Source organism: Pelobates fuscus, chromosome 6 (assembly GCF_036172605.1).
Source record: "Pelobates fuscus isolate aPelFus1 chromosome 6, aPelFus1.pri, whole genome shotgun sequence".
Taxonomy (NCBI): Eukaryota; Metazoa; Chordata; class Amphibia; order Anura; family Pelobatidae; genus Pelobates; species Pelobates fuscus.
In genome coordinates this window covers 175939859-175961591 of record NC_086322.1, presented here as the reverse complement: position 1 = coordinate 175961591, position 21733 = coordinate 175939859, and the positions used below count along the sequence as shown (strand labels likewise).

The 21733-nt window shown below is 41.3% G+C and overlaps 1 protein-coding gene and 1 non-coding gene across 2 annotated transcripts; both read right to left on the bottom strand.

Annotated features, from left to right (window-relative positions):
• Positions 1-868: 868 nt before the first annotated feature.
• RPS3A (ribosomal protein S3A) lies at positions 869-9388 on the bottom strand. The gene is made up of 6 exons (XM_063460097.1): positions 9292-9388; positions 8323-8426; positions 7452-7639; positions 2252-2460; positions 1305-1414; positions 869-1041 (listed from the first exon to the last, which is right to left on the bottom strand). Exons 1-6 carry the CDS (start codon positions 9351-9353, stop codon positions 920-922), a joined length of 795 nt encoding a protein of 264 aa, XP_063316167.1. The 5' UTR covers positions 9354-9388; the 3' UTR covers positions 869-919.
• Positions 2131-2199, bottom strand: LOC134566245 (small nucleolar RNA SNORD73). Its single transcript, XR_010083998.1, has one exon. It is a non-coding gene; the product is annotated as a small nucleolar RNA SNORD73 (small nucleolar RNA).
• Positions 9389-21733: the final 12345 nt, after the last annotated feature.

Below are 21733 nucleotides of genomic sequence, written 5' to 3'. Positions count from 1 at the left end.
GATTTAAAAAAAAAAAAAAAAGTTATTTTATTTCCAGCCAGCAGGGGGACTACCTGTCATTACAGGCAGTCCCCCTGCTGGCAATGCAGCAGCCAGCTAACCCGGCCATGTGATTGTGAGGTCCTCGCAAGGACCTCAACTCTCACATGGCCGGGAGGGCTGCAGGAGCACAGATGTGCAGAGGGGGGCTCCCTGGGAGTCCCCCCAACCGCAGTCCCCGGCGTGCGATCGCCAGCGACTGGGTAAGTAAAAAAAAAAAAAAAAACACAAAACCGGAGGGCGTACTATTATGCCCTATTCCAAGCGGCTCTAAATGCAGCAGGGCATAATAGTACGCCCTGTTTTTTTTTTAAGGGGTTAAACTGCAATTGGATAAATACTTACAAAAACATAACATACATGGATATAATCATTTTTAATTAGTGGGGTAATAGCTGCTTGATCCAAGGAGACATCTAACTGGTATTTTGGGGTCAAGAAGGATTTTTTTCCTAGTTTGTGGCAAAATTGGAAGCGCTTCAGACTAGGTTTTTTGCCTTCTTTTTGATCAACAGCAACAACATATGTGAGGAAGGCTGAACTTTATGGACGCAAAGTCTCTTTTCAGCTATGTAACTATGTAAAAGCGTGGTTTTTAAAGATAAATATCAGAAATTTAGCAAAGAAGATTCTGAAAGTAGAAGAGAAAATGAAATCGGAGAAATGCATTTTTTGAGGTAACATGGCTGTTTTAATTTGAAGCTGGATATCAGCACTAGGATATTTTGTTGCAATAAAGTTAATTAAAAAGTCACATGGTAGAAATCACATGACAACTTACATATAAAATATCCTCCCCCGCCACCCCAAAAAAAAAAAACCACACAAACATTTTATGAACATGTTTTTATTTTACAGGGCCAAATTCAGATTAACCATCTTAGACAGATTCCTGTACTGGGGGTTCATAACCATCAGCCCGCTCCACTTTAGCGCCAGTCTCATCGCCAGCAGGCTTGCCAGCACTGCCACCTTCTCCATGCAGTTCCATTAGTTTGCCCACTAAAAAAAGAGAAACCATGATATACATTAGTGTTCAAAATGCCAAGGCCAGAGAAACTGAATGCAGAAATCGAATCTAGTCTATGTTACAACCATTTTAGAACGTAAAATGTTGTTGTAGTATCTCGCATGGAGGGGAGTAAAGCATAGTTGTTCAAGTAAAGAAAATTTGATTATATGTTAACCAGCGGAAAATATGAAGATATTTCCACATTACGGAGGTGAAAAATAACTTTAAAAAAAACAAACAAAGGGGAACTTACACTCAAACTTGGGCTTTTTCAGCATCTTCACTTTGCGTACATAGACATCATGTAGAGGATAGATTGACTGGCAGGCCTTTTCAATGTCTTTGCCTATGCTGTCTGGAATCCTGTGAGTATTTAATAAAAATAAATCAGTAAGTCAGACACCACCATAGCAGGATCAAGGTGAAAGCAAAATTGAACTGTTCTGCAAAGAAAATGATGATTGTCATAAGTAATTAGTGATAAATATAAATGCCTGCATAATTTTATACAGCTATAGCTAATGGAATAATTTCCCACCTCTCAAATTATCCAAATCTGGTACATTTGCTTCCAAGTAACTTTTGCTGTAGCTCATTTACAGAACTATTACCTGACCAAAGGCAAACAAGGGAAAGATCCGCACTCATCACTTGTAGACCTCAGTGCACTATACCTAGGGCTGGCAGAAACAGCAATGTTTAGGTCCACAATGGGATCTTTGTCAGACTGACAAAGATCCCATTGGGGACAGAAACTGCAATGTTTTGGGTCCCCAATGGTATCTTTGTCAAGCTGACAAAGATCCCTTTGGGGATCGAAAAGTTGCTGTTTATGCCATGTTTTTCCAATAAATCTGCTGCTTTATAAAGACCCTGAGTGCCCGGACTACATAGTTTTCACTGACTTAAAGCAAAGCATTTTTTTTATTTTAATAGGTGAAATGTCATAGGAACATTTCAGACACATAGATAAAGCTAATGACAAATAAGCTGAATTTTTTTTTTTTTTTTACTAAGCCAGAGTCTATGGGAATAGTCAACCAAGATGAAGAAACTAAAATGATCATTGGAAAAAAAAAAAAATCAGAATGATCTCAAACCATAATCACGTTCGTTCATATGGGACCAAAACTTTGTCATCATTCTTCCCCTTCAGAACAAAATAACTAAAAACACAAAATCACTTCTAGGAAAACTTACAGTTTGTTAACAACTTCCTTCAGGTCATTTATCTGCACTTCACGAGTCATGATTTCCATCATCTTCTTGCGGATCTGACGGACCTGCTGATGTTGGGCATAGGATGTCTTCCTGATCTGATTATTACGCTTTTTGGTAAATCCTACACAGAATAGGCGGAGCAGATAGCCATCTGTGGTCTTCACATCAACATGGGCCTCAATCATTGTCTACGAGGACAAAATAATTTGCAGAATTACATATAAAGCTCAGTTTTAAAGTCAAAACCAGTAAAATACAACTGACATCCAAACTCCCTATGTGTAAAATACGAACGGTAAAAACAGGGCAGGAAGTTGTTAAAATGGTTATCCCTGACTGCAAGATAGGAATTGCTTCAAAATGGCAGAGCGTGGAACATGGGAAACAGAAGTTTTTGCCTTGACAATTTTGTAATTGCCAGATTTATTAAAAGCAAAATTCACAAGAAAAAGGGATCTTTCTACTAGAACTACAGTTAGTGTTTTATAAGATTTATATTATTTTGAACACGTACGTTAGTGTTGCAGGCATCCATGTCAGCCTACTAGTCTAATAGCTATACAAGGACAGGATTACATGGAGGGGTTTGTGGAAACTCAGGGCCGGTCCTAGACATTAAAAATTCTGGCCTGGATGAGAACCCGCATGAATAAGTGCATATTTGTACATATTGTATTGTATTTCTGCTGTATAACAAAAGCAAAACACAAATGTGAAAACTTGGATATGTGTTTCGCCATGTGTGCCTAAATAAAGATTTTCCTTAGAAGCATACAGACTTAGCACTGCAGTTTTTGTAAAAGGTATGTTACAGGAACTGGCAGGCAGGGTTCATATTGCATTGAATAGAACAATTACAGAATACAATGGCATTGTTTTTAATTTGTAACAAATGCCAATCAAACATACACTTAAGCAAGTTTGTTTTTTATTTAAAAGTAAAAATACAGAAGCCACTGCACATGCATGCACCTCTCCACTGACTCGAATTAGAAAACACCAGGAGATTTCTGGGAATCAAACTGTTAGTGGCACATTTCCCAGAATGCAACATGTCTCCTACGGTATGCAAAAGCTATACTCTTGTTACAAAGCAAAAAGTTGTATAACCACTCACTATAGGAAAAGCATCAAGATTATTTCCTAAAATTTAATTACCTGGAATAAACCATGGAATCGGAAGCGTTATGCCAAAATATGTGCATTTGGCATAACGCTTCCAACATAATATGGTCTTTATATTTGCAATAGTAATTCCTAACAACTCAAGAGTTTATAAGATAACAGAGTGTTTTCATTGTCCAAAAAGGTCTATGAGTGCGTTGATGCAAGCAGACTTTGTGGTTCACAATGCTAAAAGCAAAACTAAACGTTAACACAAGTAATTATGTCACAGGATCCAGAATTGCATCTTGCAAGTTTACTGTACAAGACCTGTAGACATAAGAGTCAGTGACAGGAAGGGCAAAAAAAATAAAGACCTGTAGACATAAGAGTCAGTGACAGGAAGGGCAAAAAAAATAAACACACCGAGGGACATATTTTGTGCAAGGTTAACTGGTTAGCCGTTTTTTTTTTGTTTTTGTTTTTTTTAAAGAAACTATTGGACAGCGGCAAAAGTTGAAGGTTTGTGAAAGCTCTATTGCTGCCAAGAAATGAGTGCTAAATGCAATGGAGGCCTTATGCGAGTGTTGTACCTTCAGGGATGGCACATTAAAGGGACACTCAAGGCACTGAGACGACTTCTGCCCATTGGAGTGGTCTGGGTGCCAACTCCCACCACCGTTAACCCTGCAATTGTAATTATTGCAGTTTTCATAAACTGCAATATTTACATTGCAGGGTTAAGTCCTCCTCTAGTGGCTATTGATCAGACAGCCACCATAGGGACTTCCTAGTTCTTAGAACACAAAAGATGTTTTTAATGACGCTGGGTGTCCTCACGCTATGCATGCGGACCTCCAGCGTTGCTGGAATCCCTATAGGAAAGTATTAAATAATGCATTCCTATGGGGAGGTCTAATGCACGCGTGCGACCATTGCTGCGGGGGAGGAGCATGGGCGGTGCCTGACCCAGCGCCAAGGGACATTGCCGCTGGATTCAGGTAAGTCACTGATGGGGGTTTTAGTCCCCACCAGCTACATGGGATGGGGGCACTGCAGTGCCAGGAAAACAGATATGTTTTCCTGGCACTGGAGAGTCCCTTTAAATGTAATGGATGTGTGATATGGGTGTTGTGTTTTAGGTGAATTAGTTTAAATACCACGCAGCATCCATATTTCAAAATATAATTATATATTACTTACCTAGTCCCTCAACGCTGGGGCAAAGCTCCTCCACAGTCCTGAGCAGGCTCTAATGCGTTTGTGCGGCAAATACCACGCAGGGATTAGATCATCCCGTAGGAAAGAATTGAATCAATGCTTTCCTATGGGGGGGGGGGGGGGGGGGGGAGATAATCAGACGCCAGAGGTGCTCATGCATAGCCTGAGGACGTACAGCGTCAGATACTGGACCAAGGGTCCCTTTCAAATCAGGAAGCCCTCCTCTAGTGGCAGTCACTAGAGGCTAACTTAGTGCTGCAATGTTAACATTCTAGGGACACTGTACCCAAGCAACTTCAATGAGCTACGGTGGTCTGGGTGCCTACAGTGTCCCTTTAACTGTGCAAACTATATATATCAACATCGGATATGGATAATGGCAAGTTGTTGACTATGTATTGTGAAGTACAAAGCACAAAAGGCTTAATAAATCACATGCTGCTATGTTGAATACAAAGTTACAGGTGTCCAGGAAATACTGTGGGTACAAAAAAAAAAAAAAAGTATATACACTATATTCACATTGTAACATTAGTACATTATACAATATATTATAATATAGGTGGACAGCACAGCAAAAACAGTACTATGTTATGTGCCATTCTGCACTCAACACAACCAGCTAAGGCTCCATTTCTTTCTCACATGCTGCATCTACAACAACAAATGGAGGCAGAAAAGGCAGCCTTAGACAGAATTCAAAGGTTCCACTTCAAAAACGGACTTCTGTGAGATCGGTGGTGGTTGGGGTCTTCTGGTTCTTGGAGACTGCAGAATTAAAGGAACACTCCCAGTACCATAATAAACCCACTTTAAGTAGTCAAATCATTTTATTACAGTGGTACAGCTTACATGTTTCCCGCCAGGCACCCATATCCTACATCCTGCAGGAGAATCAGGTTATGCTTTATTCTAGAGACATTCACCATAGGCAGGAGAAGTCTGGGTGGGACGTAGATGCCACAGGAAATCCAGGAATTTGTCAAACCATACTAAACGGTGGGCCGTAGTTGTCATGGTGCTTGGAGTGTTCCTTTAAAAACTCAGCCAGCAATATGAGGTCGTGCTGATCCTAAAAGCACACCTCCACAGTAGATAACTTTGTATTAATATGTCTATCACATCTCAGGGTCATGCAACAATAGAGCAACACAGCCTACCTCGTGCCCCCCCCCCCTTATTTTCTTTAAATCAGAAGCCATGCTCAATGTAACTAGTTTACACTATACTCCTTGAATGCAGGAGATTCTAAACTTTACAGGGACACCATAATCACAAATACAAGTTTAGCTAAATGACGCAGTTTTTTGTATAGATCATGCCTCTTTCATTGGTCAATTCAGAATTTGCATTAATAAAAGCGTAAACGTTAGATATTACTTTAAAGGACATGTTTAGCATTGCTGTGTAAGTCACACGTAGATCACGTACAAGTGATTTAACTCCTAAGTGGCAGAGAATTGAGCAGTGACTGCAGGGACATGAACCACACAAAATGGTTTAATTAAGCTAGTTTTGCAGTGTGCTTTTAAGGACACTGTAGCCACGAACCATTTAATCTCAGTGAAGTGGTATTAGTGCCCTGGTACTGTTACTCCAGTCAGCGTTAAACAGCTTTCAAGTAGTTTAACAGCGAGGATCCATGGTTCCCCACACCATGACCCCCACTGGAGGTCTGGCTAAAGCAGAACTTACACACTTCCCGTAGAAATAACGATTCTTAGACGCAATGGTAGTCAGCTGACAGCCAATCACAGCTGCCCATTGCTACTCAGGCTAATGCTTTGTTAGCCCAATCAACACAAAGGGGATGGGATGCAGGGACTCTTGTTTAGCATTGAAACAGTTTATTTAATGGACCGAGTGTGCCAGCTTACTCCAGGCACTATAATCATTTCAATGAGAAAGCTGTACACCCCCCACCCCCCCCCAAATAAAAAGAAAATTGGGACATGAACTAGGTTAGCAATATGAAGAGCATAAAATCATATGCTAAACACATTCCCATGGAAAGAAATGGGTAGACTAAGGAATCAAATGAACTACAAGCATAAACACTAAATATTAGAATTCTCAGAATAGGGAAAGTCAGAAAGATCTCAAACCATAGGTTATATAGGACCGATATCTTGTCATGTTTCACCAGAGAAAGATATTTACTCAAAATGTGTTATTCATTAAAATCCAAAACGGCAAAAATCTGGCTCAATAGGTAAATCTGAAGAAATTCTTCCACTTTTCTAGTCAGAATTTTGCCATTTTGTGAAAATCCCTCTAAAATCTAGAGATTTACAGTTTAACTAGAAGAGGGTGGTAGCCCTCCAAAGAATCACTATACTCATAAATCCGTGAATTCAGGCACACCAAGACACTTACACAAACTTATCCCATTGAGAGTAAGCATGAGTAGATGCAGTATCAAGCACATGGAGAGTCAAAGAAACTGCTTTTCGCATGCATGTGAGGTAATACATACACTTTATACCATTCTAGTCAATAAAAAATAGTGAGCATACACACAATACTGGATTGCAAGTAAGACCAATGTAAGTTCTCTCTGGGGACAAGTAATTTTACACCATGCACTGATCAGAATTGCAAATGGATGCAAACATTTTACAGTATTAGACACTCCTTTATTTTGGTAGTCTATATTTCTAAATAAATGGTATACACATGCTGCGGAGGGAATACATGCAAATGTGGAATTAAGAATGCTCTTGTTCGCTAGGATTCAGTGCGCATTCTGTAACTGTAGTACAATTTACCAGGCATCACTGCTTTAATCAGGAGTACTGCCTTACAATAACCTGCTGCAAGATGCATATAAGAGACAATGAAGACGAGGTCCTACCTGCCACTTCTTGACCATGGAGCACATTTTGTCACGGGTCAGATCCATGCCATGGAAGTTGGTTAGACAGTTCTTGCCCTGGACATCTTCAGTAATCAGCTTGAATTTACGGAAAGCCACTTCATCATTCTGCAGGTCAGCAAGGCTCACCTCAAAGACACGACCCTTGAGCCCATCAGAGGCAATTTCTGTTTAAATGGATGGAAATAGTAAGGAATAACGCAATTCCAAATATGCAGCAAAAGCAATTAAAAATAATTCAATAGACTAATAATTGATTGAGAACATACTACTTCTATTATCTGCATTGGTGGAGAGAGAAAAACATTTTTTTAATAGTTCACCAAAATGAAAAGATGTATATAAACATTCTGTCTGCTTTAACAGTCCACATAAATGCACATATATGAACTGTCAATAGAATAAAAAAGAAAAAAAAAAAGTGTTTAAACATCTCCTGTACAGATTTAACAAGGATTTTGAAGGTAGCATGTCTTTAAAAATATTCTTGCTGGTTCTGTGAGAGCAATACGCAGCAGGATGTGAACTAGATAGCAAGAGACAAAATAGGAACATGAAAAGTCCATTTCTCGCAGAGATAAAACCATAACTACTGGTTGTAATGCAAGTTTGCTTTTGGCAGTAGTTTTATTAGGATTCATGGTGTTTGAAATCAAAAGGAAAAAAGAAACTTTAGGATATGTGAACATAAAAATGCAGAGATAGCTTGTCAAGCATTTTGCAAATATTAAAAGGAATATATCATAGGGCACCAACTTATTACTCATTAATAAAATTAGAGTAGCGAAGGTAATGGCCTGCTCAGTTTGTCCTAGCAGTTTACTTAAGGATATAAACAAGTGATACTTACTGGTTCCCTGTGTTCTGGTGACCAGAGTCTTCCCCAGGTTACGAATGTTGAACATTGCTGGTGCCTTAACATCATACCAATCTTTTTTGGAGAATGGGTCAACACTAAAAAGAAATGCGAATAGATTACTCAAAAGACTAACACAATACCTGTATGACCCACAAACGTTCAGCTGTCCATCAAACCAAAAGTTAGACAAATTCAGCATTAACTCATTACACAAGTATACTTGTCACACCACTAGCTTATAAAAAGGGTTTCCCAGTTACCTCTATCAAAATGAAAAAAATCAATAAGCATACAACATTTGACATAACCAACACATCTAAAACTAGAATACCCCTGTATGATGTAAGCACAATTAAACAGCACTCTCAACCCTCAGTTCCCGAGCATCCACCGCGTTTTGTTGCAATTACATGTCCACATATTGTACAGCACTACAGAATTTGTTGGCGTTTTTTTTAAATAGACTTAACGCAATGGCACGTTGTAAAAACACAGGACTCACCTGGAATGATACATTTTCCCCTAAAATAGAATACCATGAACCCATTATTTACATACCAAACAAGGTCTTCCAAGGAGAGACACTATCTGCATTACACGTTGGAAGGGTATAGGACAGGCACTGATCACATGCAGGCAGCCCATGTGTAGGGAATGCAAGCTCAGCCCAGCAGGCCCAGACATGGGACATGGTCCTACCCAGGGCCTCTGCAAGCCATACAGCAGGGACAGGGACCCCCAGAGGCAGGGACCTATAGCAATATAATGAGCAATGCCATGTATGTGGCTGTAAGAGCGCACCACAGCCCACAGCAGCCATGGCTGCAGATCATGGAGCCGGGGTACTACCGCCTAACATCCGTCCTGGATCACAGCCATCCTGCAACCCTCACTAACACCGACACCGTGATCGCATCCCCGGGCACCTAAGCTGCCAGCCCGCCATGTATTTCTACTTACATCTTCTTCTTGGCACCTTTTTTGCCACCTTTGGTCAGCCGCTTATTTTTGCCGACTGCCATCTTGCCGAGCTGGGTGAGAAAGAGGAAGAGAAGGCCGGACACGCGAGATTTCACTAGGACAGCAAACCAAAGAGAGGTGTAGGCTGTGCGCGCTGGAATCGAAGGGAGACCCCTAGCGGCCGGGCGATGCCATGCATCCGGGAATCGCCAGCATGTTTTATTTTTTTTGTTTTTTTTATGGGAAAAAAAGTGAAGCTATTAATTTTGCTTACGAACCTGGGTAGTTTATTTTCATTTTTTTTATTTAATAAATAACATACATTTATGAATAGATCAACTAGATTTCAGATTTACATTGCCATATCAGTGGAAGAATATGAATGTTTTTACAAAGGTAGTTTTCACAAGACTATCAAGGGTATTTACGAGAATGTTAATTGGAGGATATTCACATTGAATGTCAAATTTTAGGCAAACTTGACCTGGGGGTGTCTTCCAGGCTATCTTGGCCTTAAGTTTTAAATTCTCAATTCAGCCAATAATCCTGTATATGTTATAACAGCAAGATACATTGAGTTACACCACCTCCTGCCTTTATTAGTTAGGTTACTCCTAACATCATAACCGCTATGCTGTAGTGGTTATGGTCCCAGCAGTATATTGACCTGGTTTCCTGGTAATGGTGCAAATCATTTTGCAATGGTTTTGCTTCATACTTGGGACACTGCAGAGGGTTTTCCAGTAGCTAGTGATAACTTTCCGTGCCTGCAGAGATGCAGATGCTTGGAGTTGATTCCGCCAGTCATTAATTGGTTGAGAGTGTCAGCTCATTGCTCGCTCATTGCGCCAATTATTAGGAATATGCACAAAATTGACATTAGCCAGTCTGGAACCCTATTTCCAGGCTGAGTTATGAGGCCTTATGATGGTGCCGGAGGAGTTAAACTCTGTATGTGCTGCATTTCATTTTGACTTTAGGTACCCTGAGCAATGCAGATCACTGAAGTGGTCATGGTTCCTGGAGTAACCTTTTAATTATAAACATGCAAGTTGGACTTAAAGTTGGTTATGCATAAAGATTAAATCTAGGGCAAGTTCTAGAAGAGAACAATCAGCAGATTCATTCCATTTTAGAACTTTGCCCCAGAATAACTCTTTATTCAAAATGTCAAGTCTTCCTATTAGTTTAAACTTAAAGGGACGCTGTAGGCACTTTATCTAATTAAAGTGGTTATCGCGTGTATAGTCCCCACCAATCCATCCTCTCTGTGCTGCTAGGGTAAATTAAGAATTATTAGTCTGAGCAACAATCAGTGTCTGTGATTGGCTTAGAGCAGGGGTGGGGAACCTTTGGCCCTACAGATGTTGTGGCCCACCTCTCCCTTGATGCTTTGCTAGCATTATGGCTGTAAGAGCATTATGGGAGATGTAGTCCAAAACATCTTGAGGGACAAAGGTTCCCCACCCCCTGGCTTAGATTGTCTGCTGACCACTTTCAGCCTTTTACAGCACCCAGTGCTGGGATGAATTGGCATGGATAGAATAAAGTGTGCAATCTATGCTTTAGCCATATCTCCAGTGGGGGCCAGGGACCATTTTTTAGTGGTAAACTGCTATAAAAAAGGTGTTAACATTGAATGAATAGTGTGCATGGTGGGGAACATAGGGCGCGTCTGCGGGGTTGGGCATGCCACAGAACACTACATATGGAATGCCTAACTTTAATCACAGTGTAATAACCCGTATGAGACATCTGTGTACCATGAATGAGAAACCTTGCTGGGCATGTCTGGGCCATATGTACCCAGAGAGCTTGCTTCCAAAACAAGTCTTTGTGTCGCTTTTGATCTTAAATTGTCTATGCATTTATGTAATTCTCTAACATACTCAGTCTCTTCAGAGATTCTGAGACTATTTGAAGCTGCAGTGATTACGTACTGCTTGGAACATGTTGTCTATCCCCTGTATGTTTCATTATGTGCTCCATGCATATATTCTGTCCTGCGAGACCTTCTGAAACTCTTTATATAAACACTGAAAACACTTTAATAAAGACATATTTACCAAAAAAAACATTGAATGGTGTGGGGGCTCCAGGCATCATAACTAATTCAATGAAATGCAATTGTTATAGTGACTACAGTGTCCCTTTTAAAGTGAACCTGTAGTATGTATTTGAACTATGGCTACCAACACCTGGAAATCTCCATTGAGAATAAAAAGCACAATGTGCAGAAAGGGAGCAGGGATAGGACTTTCTGTCACTGCACAGAGTTTTTGTCAGAAGTAACCTCCCACTTAAAATGCAGGTCATTAAACTATGTTTTACAGGTGTCCTGTGTCTGCTCGCTGTAGTTTTTAGGGTACCAACAGTACGCTGACACACTGTTTTTGAACAGCGCAGTGCGGGGCTGAGCTAATTGGCTGGAAGCCATAATATAACATTCATAGCCAATGAGCTAAGCAGGAGAGGACTCCGGTACCAAGGCACTTTATTTGTTTTTCTCTTTTTAATATTGCTGTGCACATTGATTACTTACTCTTACATCTCTAATAACATAAACCTGTATACGTATCTAGATTACAGCAAGTTTGTACAAAAAAGAATTCAAATTGTATCCAGAACCATTCTTGATATGTAAGTCTGCATGGTTTGATAATTTACTTGTAGGTTTCTCTAACTAGGATGGTGATACATTAGCCAGTTTGCAAAAAATATTTCAAGATAGGTAAGGTTTTTGATCTCTTGTCATTTTGTTTAAATCATTGTGTCTAATGCTTATTTTTATCCAGCTGAACATTGAAGTCACAATCACAATGTAAGACTCTAAAATCTGTCATTACACAACACCATATCAATCTGAAATCCTGTTTTTCAAATTTTAATCTAGATATGTTGAATTTACAGTTTTACCTATTGTGATTTGTTGACAACTAGTGCAGATAAAAGTATGTGAAAACAGATTTTGAGAGTAGTTCACAAACAGTGGCGTAGCGTGTGCGGGGCCATAGGGGCAGTTGCTCTGGGTGCAAAATTTTTTGTGGTGCAAAATTTCAACACGAGAAAAAAAAGTAGTAATACATTAAAAAATTAGCTTGCCCTCCCCCTCACACAGAAAATCTCTCGATTTTAAAACATTCTACTCCGTTTTTCAGCATGACAAGGAAAATAAATGTTGCCAAATAACATTTTATAGTATTTTTCTTGCTGATTACAGCCAGTTTGTCCTAATGTCATCCTTAACAGTGTATTATATAATGCCTGTTAAATAGTTACATCACTGAGATGAGACAGTAGAGAAGGAAGAGCAAGACTATGTAGGCGCCCATTCAGGGACGTGGGAAGTGCTGATGGTCCACGCGTTAAGGGGCGCAATACTTGCCAGCCCACGCTACACCACTGCTTATAAAATGCTTACATTCATATATGATTATATTAGATTGGTACTATTTCACTTTATACACATAGAGAGAGTCTCTCATTCACTACACTAATTAATACATAGGAGTATAATAATAGTTTGATTGAAGAGATTTACTTCTCTTCACCATACACACATTCAAAAATGTTTTTGATAGTTTAACATACATCCAAATAAGGTCAAGTTAGCACTGTTTCTTTTATATACTAATTAGATTTATTATATCTATCACTATTTTCCAGCAATTGTTGATTGCTTTAATATAATTAATATGGTTTCACTATAAAAATCTTTTTCTTTGGGATTTGTCACTGATTTGAGTATAACTAAACTCCTTATTATCATTACTACTGTATTTTAATTATTTCACTCTTATAAAGTTGTGTGTAATCTATGGCATCAACCTATGCACTATTTGATATTCATTAGAATGTACATTGTATTGAATGAATCATATTTCTGTGTTTTATGATTTAAACATTAAGCTTGTTCATTCCCTTTTAGCCGCCGGGATATACGCTTTTTGTAATAGTATCGTGCCGCCCTAAATTGCGCTGTTAGAAGACAGACTAAGTTTGTCCCATATACAAATCCGTAGTGATGCGTTTTATCCAATCGGACGCTCGCGTCCTTGGTTGCCTAGTTCACTCTTGTTTCAGCCTAGTAGGACGAGACTCCTGGTCAGATGACTGACCAGGAAATAGCTTCGCTCTAAACGGACGGGCACAGCGTTCCCCGCGGCTATCGGCAATGAGCAACTGCTGATGAATAACAGCTGAATGTTAGTACTTCATTATCTCATTTCCTATATAAGTGTGTTTTCATTTTTAAGAATATTTATGTCCTGATGAAAGCTCCCTAAAGGAGCTGAAACGTCGATCTTTTGATATTGGAGAAGTAAAGTCTTGAAAAATTCCTTGAGTGCCATTTTTTCCCTTTACATATATATATATATATATATATATATATATATATATATTTAAAATCCCAAATAACACATTTTAACTAGTTTACTAGGAAAAATATAAAATAAAAAATACACTTTCACTGTCTCCTCCTCCTCCATAATACAATTTCCTACCTCCATCAGTGTGAAGAAATCCCTCTCTATGTATAATATTTCTTCCATATTCATTCGGTAGATATAACTACTGAACAGAGACCACCCCTTGGCTCGTTAAACTTCAAAGAATGCTTCAATTGAACCCTCTATCTGTGCGGCCAGCGTTCGTACTACCGAAAAACGGCGGCCATCTTTTTTCAGGCGAACAAAGGCAGCGGGACTTGGTCGTCGAGTGTCTGGAACTAAAATCGGACACTCGACTTCCCGAACACCGGTCTCAACAAGCGAACGCTGGATCTCTATTTCCCGAATAGTTAGAAGAGTGCTATTCGGTACTTTTGTGCATTCAAATGAGGGGAACAATCGCTGCTAAGAGCCAGGGGAATCCATTTGTGGAATTATTCGGTTTTTACCACTTAACTGAATAGACCGGCAAAACCACCCAAACTCCTGGAACTATTTTGGGCAGTCAGCTCGCGGTTAGCCAGTCACACTTTTTAAGAACCCCTGAACCAATCTGGGTGAAATTAGAATATGTTGGTCACCCAGATCGGGGCTATCAGGGGACATATTTGTGGGGATACCCCATGTATAAAGCGGTGTTCTGAATATTGGGGAAAATTGTGATTTTTCTGCCTGGAGATAATCAAGTTATTACTTTATCAGACTTGATTATCTCCAGGACTAGGGGAGGGAATTGTATGTTTGTGCTGGGTGTGTTTTACGGTTTTACTGTAACTGATTGGTTATACTGTGTCCCTCCCTGTGGGATGTCCCCTTGCATGGGGACTTGCATAAAAGCCTGTGTGTGGTCATTAAAAGCCAATTCTGTTGTACCCTTCTTCTTGACTTCGGCTGATGTTTGGGGATTCGTATGCTTTATTAAGGGAATTATCTTATAAAGCTATTTGTATTCGTATGGATTTTGTCTATTTCATCTACCGTACGGAGAGCTATACTCACTGATGCTCTGGCGGTTCGGGAGGAAACTACCGAATGAGGATTGAATATACTAGGTTTCCTTACAATCAGTAAATGTAAGTAGAGGTCGGAAAGGATTTTGTTAATCGGACCTATCTAAATGTCCACCAACTGTCATGTAAACCATCCAATGTTTGTGTATATTGCGCCAAAAATAACATTGTGCCCCATGTAATTGCATTAAAGAAAAATAAGTACAACAAAATGACCTGGCCTGTTCTTGATAAAGTGTGAATGTGTTAGGTCACACAGTGACGATTATTTGTTCAAGGCTGATGTAAAATCAATCTATTTGATTAATGTCTTATAATTTAAGGTGTGTTTCTACAGCAAAATGATTTCATAGTAAATATAAAGCTATTTTCTAGCTGTGATTGTTTAGAGGTTGGTAATGTCTTTATTTGATTTGATAGTCTCTGTGCACCTATCTCTATGGCCACCAGGATATTCTATGAGTAAAAGATAAGCTTTCATGTTGTTCTGTCCTCGCCTTGGTTATTATCACCAGCATGTCTGTTCACACCTTATCCATTCCACCTCTTTGATAGTGGAATATCTAATAATATCTGCTGCTCCCAGTTCACAAAGGAACAATACTACTTATAGTGCAGTGGTGACAAGTACTCCAGATCATTTTTGTTTTGTATGTATTTCTGTTGTCATCCTGGATGACTGACTTTGCTTGATTAACATACTATACTAATTGCTGACCTAGACTTACTTTTTTATTTGACCCAATTGGTTTATTTTACTGTTGCAGACCCTAGTTTGTCTTATATTTGGAATAGAGATTAGGAAACAGCACACACAAAAAGCAAACAAACAAACAAACACGCACGGTTTTACATTTAACAAGGATACTTAGTATAACCTTATAATCTTAGAAAAAAGGAGAATTGGGGGGCACACCTAGAACATGCATTTCTAGCAAGTGGTGTTGCATAAAAACTAAAATATAGGGGGGCGGGCCTGCCCTTCAAGCGAGTCAGACGTGAAATGCTGGAGCTCCTGCACTACTAATCGATAAAAGGGTATTACACCTGATTTATTGGCTACCGTGACCCACTGTAAGTGTTCCTGAAAGCAGGGCACCCCCGGGCAAACTGTCTGTTACTTCAAACGAGGACTTGTCCTGCTACATATCTGGGAGTCCTGTTGCAGCCTGCTGGAAGCGGAGCAGGGGAGAAGCGCCCAATCTTCCTGTGCTCTGGTTCTGAACTGGGTTCAAAAGCACCCATACTCCCCCCCCCCCCCCCCTTTGGACCGGTGGGGGATATTCCAGTCCCCTCGGAGCTGATTAAGCACACCTACCCACCTACCGATACTCACCAAAACGAGAATGTTGCAGTGACCAGCTCTCCGGGATCTCAAAATGGCGGATGCCTTCCATTTGGACTCACACACTACGAATTCCATCCTGGGGGATTTCCGTGACTTTGTCGCTAAAGCCCTGACATGGCTTGACCAGATCTTTCAACACTTTTGGCTCAAACTCCAGTGACGCATTGCGGCTGAGTCCAGGAAGAAAGTAAGGAGAGGCGGGCAACGGGAGGCGCAGGGGCCTACTCAGGGCACATTGACAGTGAAGCAACATGTGCACCCAAATGTATGCCCACCCAGGCCGAGAGCCACATTGGGCTTGCAAGCCCTGCATCGCCCACAAAGATGGAAGATCGACCAAGCACAGCGGCGAACAACACCTACATCTTCCGATAACCCTAAGAAAGGACAGACTCGGACTCTAGAAGCACCCGAGTCGGTGGTACACAGATGCCGGCTCTCACCTGGACCTGGGGCTGGAGCGGCACCCGACTTTGGAGCAAAGTCATCTCTGGCCATGCAGCAATTATGCCACTTACGGGTATTGGCTGAGGCTCAGCAGCACTCACTCAGAGACACTGGTCACTAACACCTTAACGAGCACTGTGTTTCTAATTTAATTTGCTGGTGTCACCGCCATTTTTCTTTTATTTTCCTTATAAGGTGGAATAGTACAGAGTAGACATGTTATGTAACCGAGGTTATAAATTTATCTTGCCAAACAAGTTAATGCTAAGCGATAAACGCTAATCATCCCAATCTATTTTGCTTATGACCTACTGTTTTGAAGTCTTTTAATTGTTCACAAGCCTCTACGACTAGTCATAGCTAGATATGTTTTCTTTGCATGGTTCTACGCCTGTCATTATAATCCAAAATAATTGTGCATGTTCTCTCCAAATGCCTCCTCACATGTAAACTATGTATTATGACGTTTGTGTCAATTGCTGTTGCGGTATGACATGATGGTTCGTACATCTTTGTGCAGCAAAAATAATAGTTAAAAAAAATATATATATATATACACAAAATAAAGATTAGGTAAAGGCATACAGCACACGCACATTTGTTTTTTAAATACAATTTAACATTTTACAAGGCTACTTAAAATAACCCATCTTATCAAACTAATATGGGGATTCATTTACACCATATGGCCATATTGTGTTAAGTCCACCACTAGGTCACAGTACCCCAATATTGGTGGGTCCAACACTAAGGTTAACATGCTGACTACAATATTACTACTTAAACTGCTTCCAGAAACTCTCTGTTCCCTGAATCTGTATTTTGTATATATATATATATATATATATTATTTTTCCAATTCTTTATTTTTGTTGTGCTTAAGTGAACAGTTTGTCCTGCATCGTCAAAACAATGAATGCAAGATCATGCATGAATCACAATGAAACAGAATACATAAGATATTTATCCTCCTGAGTTATCCCTTGCTTCATTACGCTGCTTCAGCACATTTTTATATTTAAAATATTAGAAAACAAGAGTGAAAGGCACAGCAGGGTCATGAGAGTGTACGTCATAAAAACACGTTTGGTCTACATATGCCTATGGGTCTGGCCTGTCAACAATAAAAGAAACAAGTGATGATCCTTTACCAGCTAAAACATTGCAGCACCTAAGAGATTAAAGTGTTAAAGATTAGTGTCGCCATAGGTTTGACATAGCTGTTATGCCTGGTTGTTTAAACTATTGATGTCTATACGACTATTCAGTAATAAAACATGTTAAGTATACTAGGTTAGCAGTTATATGTAACAGGTGCAGTTGTGGTATTTATCTAGTATTGCTTGGTAGTGATCCGGTTAACATAAAGGTCTAAAGCATAGGGTTAACACAAAACAAGTGAAACATAGATAAAGCGTCTCATGAGTGTCTGCCAGGTAACTTGCATGGAGACATAGAAAAAAAAAAAAAAGGAACAAAAGGTTCTCTACGGCAGCGGTTCCCAAAGTGTGGGTCGCGACCCACTGTCGCGCTGACCCACACATCCAGGTCCGCCGGGGAGTCAGGTAAGCAGACTGACACCAGGAGGGAGCCCGGCGGTTTGCCCTGTATGCCCTCGGGCTCCCTCCAGTCAGTCTGCCCAGCAGCTCCGGTCTGCAGCTCCGCCGGGTGCAGAGCTGCAGACTGTGTGATAGAAGTCTCGCGAGCTCCCAGAGCGTTACCATGGCAACACTCTGGGAGCTCGCGAGACTTTTATTACACTGTCTGCAGCTCTGCACCCGGCGGAGCTCAGACCGGAGAGGTAACCCACAGGACCACCAGGGAATTTATTACAGGTAGGACACAGCCCCAGACCATGTCCTCCCTCCCCCCATGTAACCCCTTCACCCCCTGCCCCCCCATGTAACCCCTTCACCCCTACCCCCATGTAACCCCTTCACTCCCTGCCCTCCCCATGTAACCCCTTCACCCCCTACCCCCCATGTAACCCCTTCACTCCCTGCCCTCCCCCATGTAACCCCTTCACTCCCTGCCCTCCCCAATGTAACCCCTTCACTCCCTGCCCTCCCCATGTAACCCCTTCACCCCCTGCCCTCCCCATGTAACCCCTTCACTCCCTGCCCTCCCCATGTAACCCCTTCACTCCCTGCCCTCCCCATGTAACCCCTTCACTCCCTGCCCTCCCCATGTAACCCCTTCACTCCCTGCCTTCCCCATGTAACCCCTTCACTCCCTGCCTTCCCCTATGTGTCACCCCTTCACTCCCTGCCTTCCCCTATGTGTCACCCCTTCACCCCCTGCCCTCCCCATGTAACCCCTTCACCCCCTGCCCTCCCCATGTAACCACTTCACCCCCTGCCCTCCCCATGTAACCCTTTCACTCCCTGCCCTCCCCATGTAACCCCTTCACTCCCTGCCTTCCCCTATGTGTCACCCCTTCACTCCCTGCCTTCCCCTATGTGTCACCCCTTCACTCCCTGCCCTCCCCCATGTCACCCCCTTCACCCCCGCCCCCCGTAAACTTTTCTCCCCCTGCCACTGTAGCCTTTTCTCCCCCTGGCCCCCACACTGTAACCCTTTCCCCCCGCCTGTGCCATCCCTTCTCCCCCTGCCTGCCCACGCCTTCTCCCCCTGCCCGCCCACTGTAATCCTTTATCACTTTGCCCTCACACTGCCCCCCACACTGTTACCAGCACACACACTCCCTCCCACACTGTCACCCTCACCTCTCCCACACACTGTCACACTCACCTCCTGTCTCTGCGTGTATATGTATCTGTGTGTCCTTTTGTGTCATTGTGTGTGTATTGTGTGTCAGTGTGTATCTGTGTACATGAGTGTCTGTTTATCTAGGTGTGGGAAACTAGGTGTCATTGTGTGTATTGCTGTCAGGGTGTGTATTTGTGTGTCTGTGTGTGTCTCTGTATGTGTGTGTATATGTGTATACACTTCACACATACTCCATACAAAAAAAACATGCTTACATTCAAACACACATTGTGTATATGTATATTTTATAAACAATACACACACTGCATCCACTACACACACACACACACACACTGCATCTACTACACACGTACTGCAAACGCAAACATTACATACAAACACACCCCGGCAAATTATCTACAAACACCCCTTCATTCAAACACCAACACTCAAAAAGCACACCTGCATTTCAAGTCCGACACTACATACAAACACCCTTGCATTCAGACGCAAACATTACAAACAAGTACACCACTACATTCCAATGGCAACAGTACATACAAATACACCCATACATGCACACAAAGTTTCTGCCTCTAAAACTGCCATAATATCCCAGAAATATGCCTCTAAAACTGCCATGGAGTGCCAATTTTATGCATCTAAAACTGATTGCCATGGTGTGCCAATTTTATGCTTTTAAAACTGATTGCCATGTTGTGCCAATTTTATGCATCTGACTGTTTGCCATGGTATGCCAATCATATGCCTCTGAAGCTGATTGCCATGATATGCCAAGTTTATGTATTTAAAGCTTATTGCCATGCTGTGCCAAGTTTATGCATCTAAAAGTGATTACCACGATATGCCAAGTTTATGCATCTAAAGCTTATTGCCATGCTGTGCCAAGTTTATGTATTTAAAGCTGCCATGATGTTCCAATTTTATGCATCTAAAACTGATTGCCACGATGTTCTGAATTTATGCCTCTAAAGCTGGTTGCCAAGGTGTGCCAATTGTAAGCCTCTAAAACTGATTGCCATGGTGCGCCAATTGTATGCACTTAAAGTTGCCATGATGTGCCAAGTTTATACATCTACAACTGATTGCCATGATGTACCAATTTTATGCATCTAAAGCTGATTGCCATGGTATTCCAGTTGTATGCATCTAAAGCGGATTGCTATAGTGTGCCAATTTTATGCATCTAAAGCTGACATAATGTTCCAATTGTATGCCTGTAAAGCTGATTGCCACGGTGTGCCAATTGTATGCATCTAAAGCGGATAGTGTGCCAATTGTATGCATCTAAAGCGGATTGCAATGGTATGCCAATTGTATTCCTCTAAAGCGGATTGCTATGGTGTGCCAATTGTATGCCTCTAAAGCGGATTGCTATGGTGTGCCAATTGTATGCCTCTAAAGCGGATTGCTATGGTGTGCCAATTGTATGCCTCTAAAGTGGATTGCTATGGTATGCCAATTGTATGCCTCTAAAGCGGATTGCTATGGTGTGCCAATTGTATGCCTCTAAAGCGGATTGCTATGGTGTGCCAATTGTATGCCTCTAAAGCGGATTGCTATGGTGTGCCAATTGTATGCCTCTAAAGCGGATTGCTATGGTGTGCCAATTGTATGCCTCTAAAGCGGATTGCTATGGTGTGCCAATTGTATGCCTCTAAAGCGGATTGCTATGGTGTGCCAATTGTATGCCTCTAAAGTGGATTGCTATGGTATGCCAATTGTATGCCTCTAAAGCGGATTGCTATGGTGTGCCAATTGTATGCCTCTAAAGCGGATTGCTATGGTGTGCCAATTGTATGCCTCTAAAGCGGATTGATATGGTGTGCCAATTGTATGCCTCTAAAGCGGATTGCTATGGTGTGCCAATTGTATGCCTCTAAAGCGGATTGCTATGGTGTGCCAATTGTATGCCTCTAAAGCGGATTGATATGGTGTGCCAATTGTATGCCTCTAAAGCGGATTGATATGGTGTGCCAATTGTATGCCTCTAAAGCGGATTGCTATGGTGTGCCAATTGTATGCCTCTAAAGCGGATTGCTATGGTGTGCCAATTGTATGCCTCTAAAGTTGATTGCTATGGTGTGCCAATTGTATGCCTCTAAAGTTGATTGCTTTGGTGTGCCAATTGTATGCCTCTAAGGCGGATTGCTTTGGTGTGCCAATTGTATGCCTCTAAAGCTGATTGCTATGGTGTGCCAATTGTATGCCTCTAAAGCGGATTGATATGGTATGCCAATTGTATGCCTCTAAAGTTGATTGCTTTGGTGTGCCAATTGTATGCCTCTAAAGCGGATTGCTATGGTGTGCCAATTGTATGCCTCTAAAGCGGATTGCTATGGTGTGCCAATTGTATGCCTCTAAAGCGGATTGCTATGGTGTGCCAATTGTATGCCTCTAAAGCGGATTGCTATGGTGTTCACTTTTTAAAATATGCATTAAAAGCAAGTGGGTCT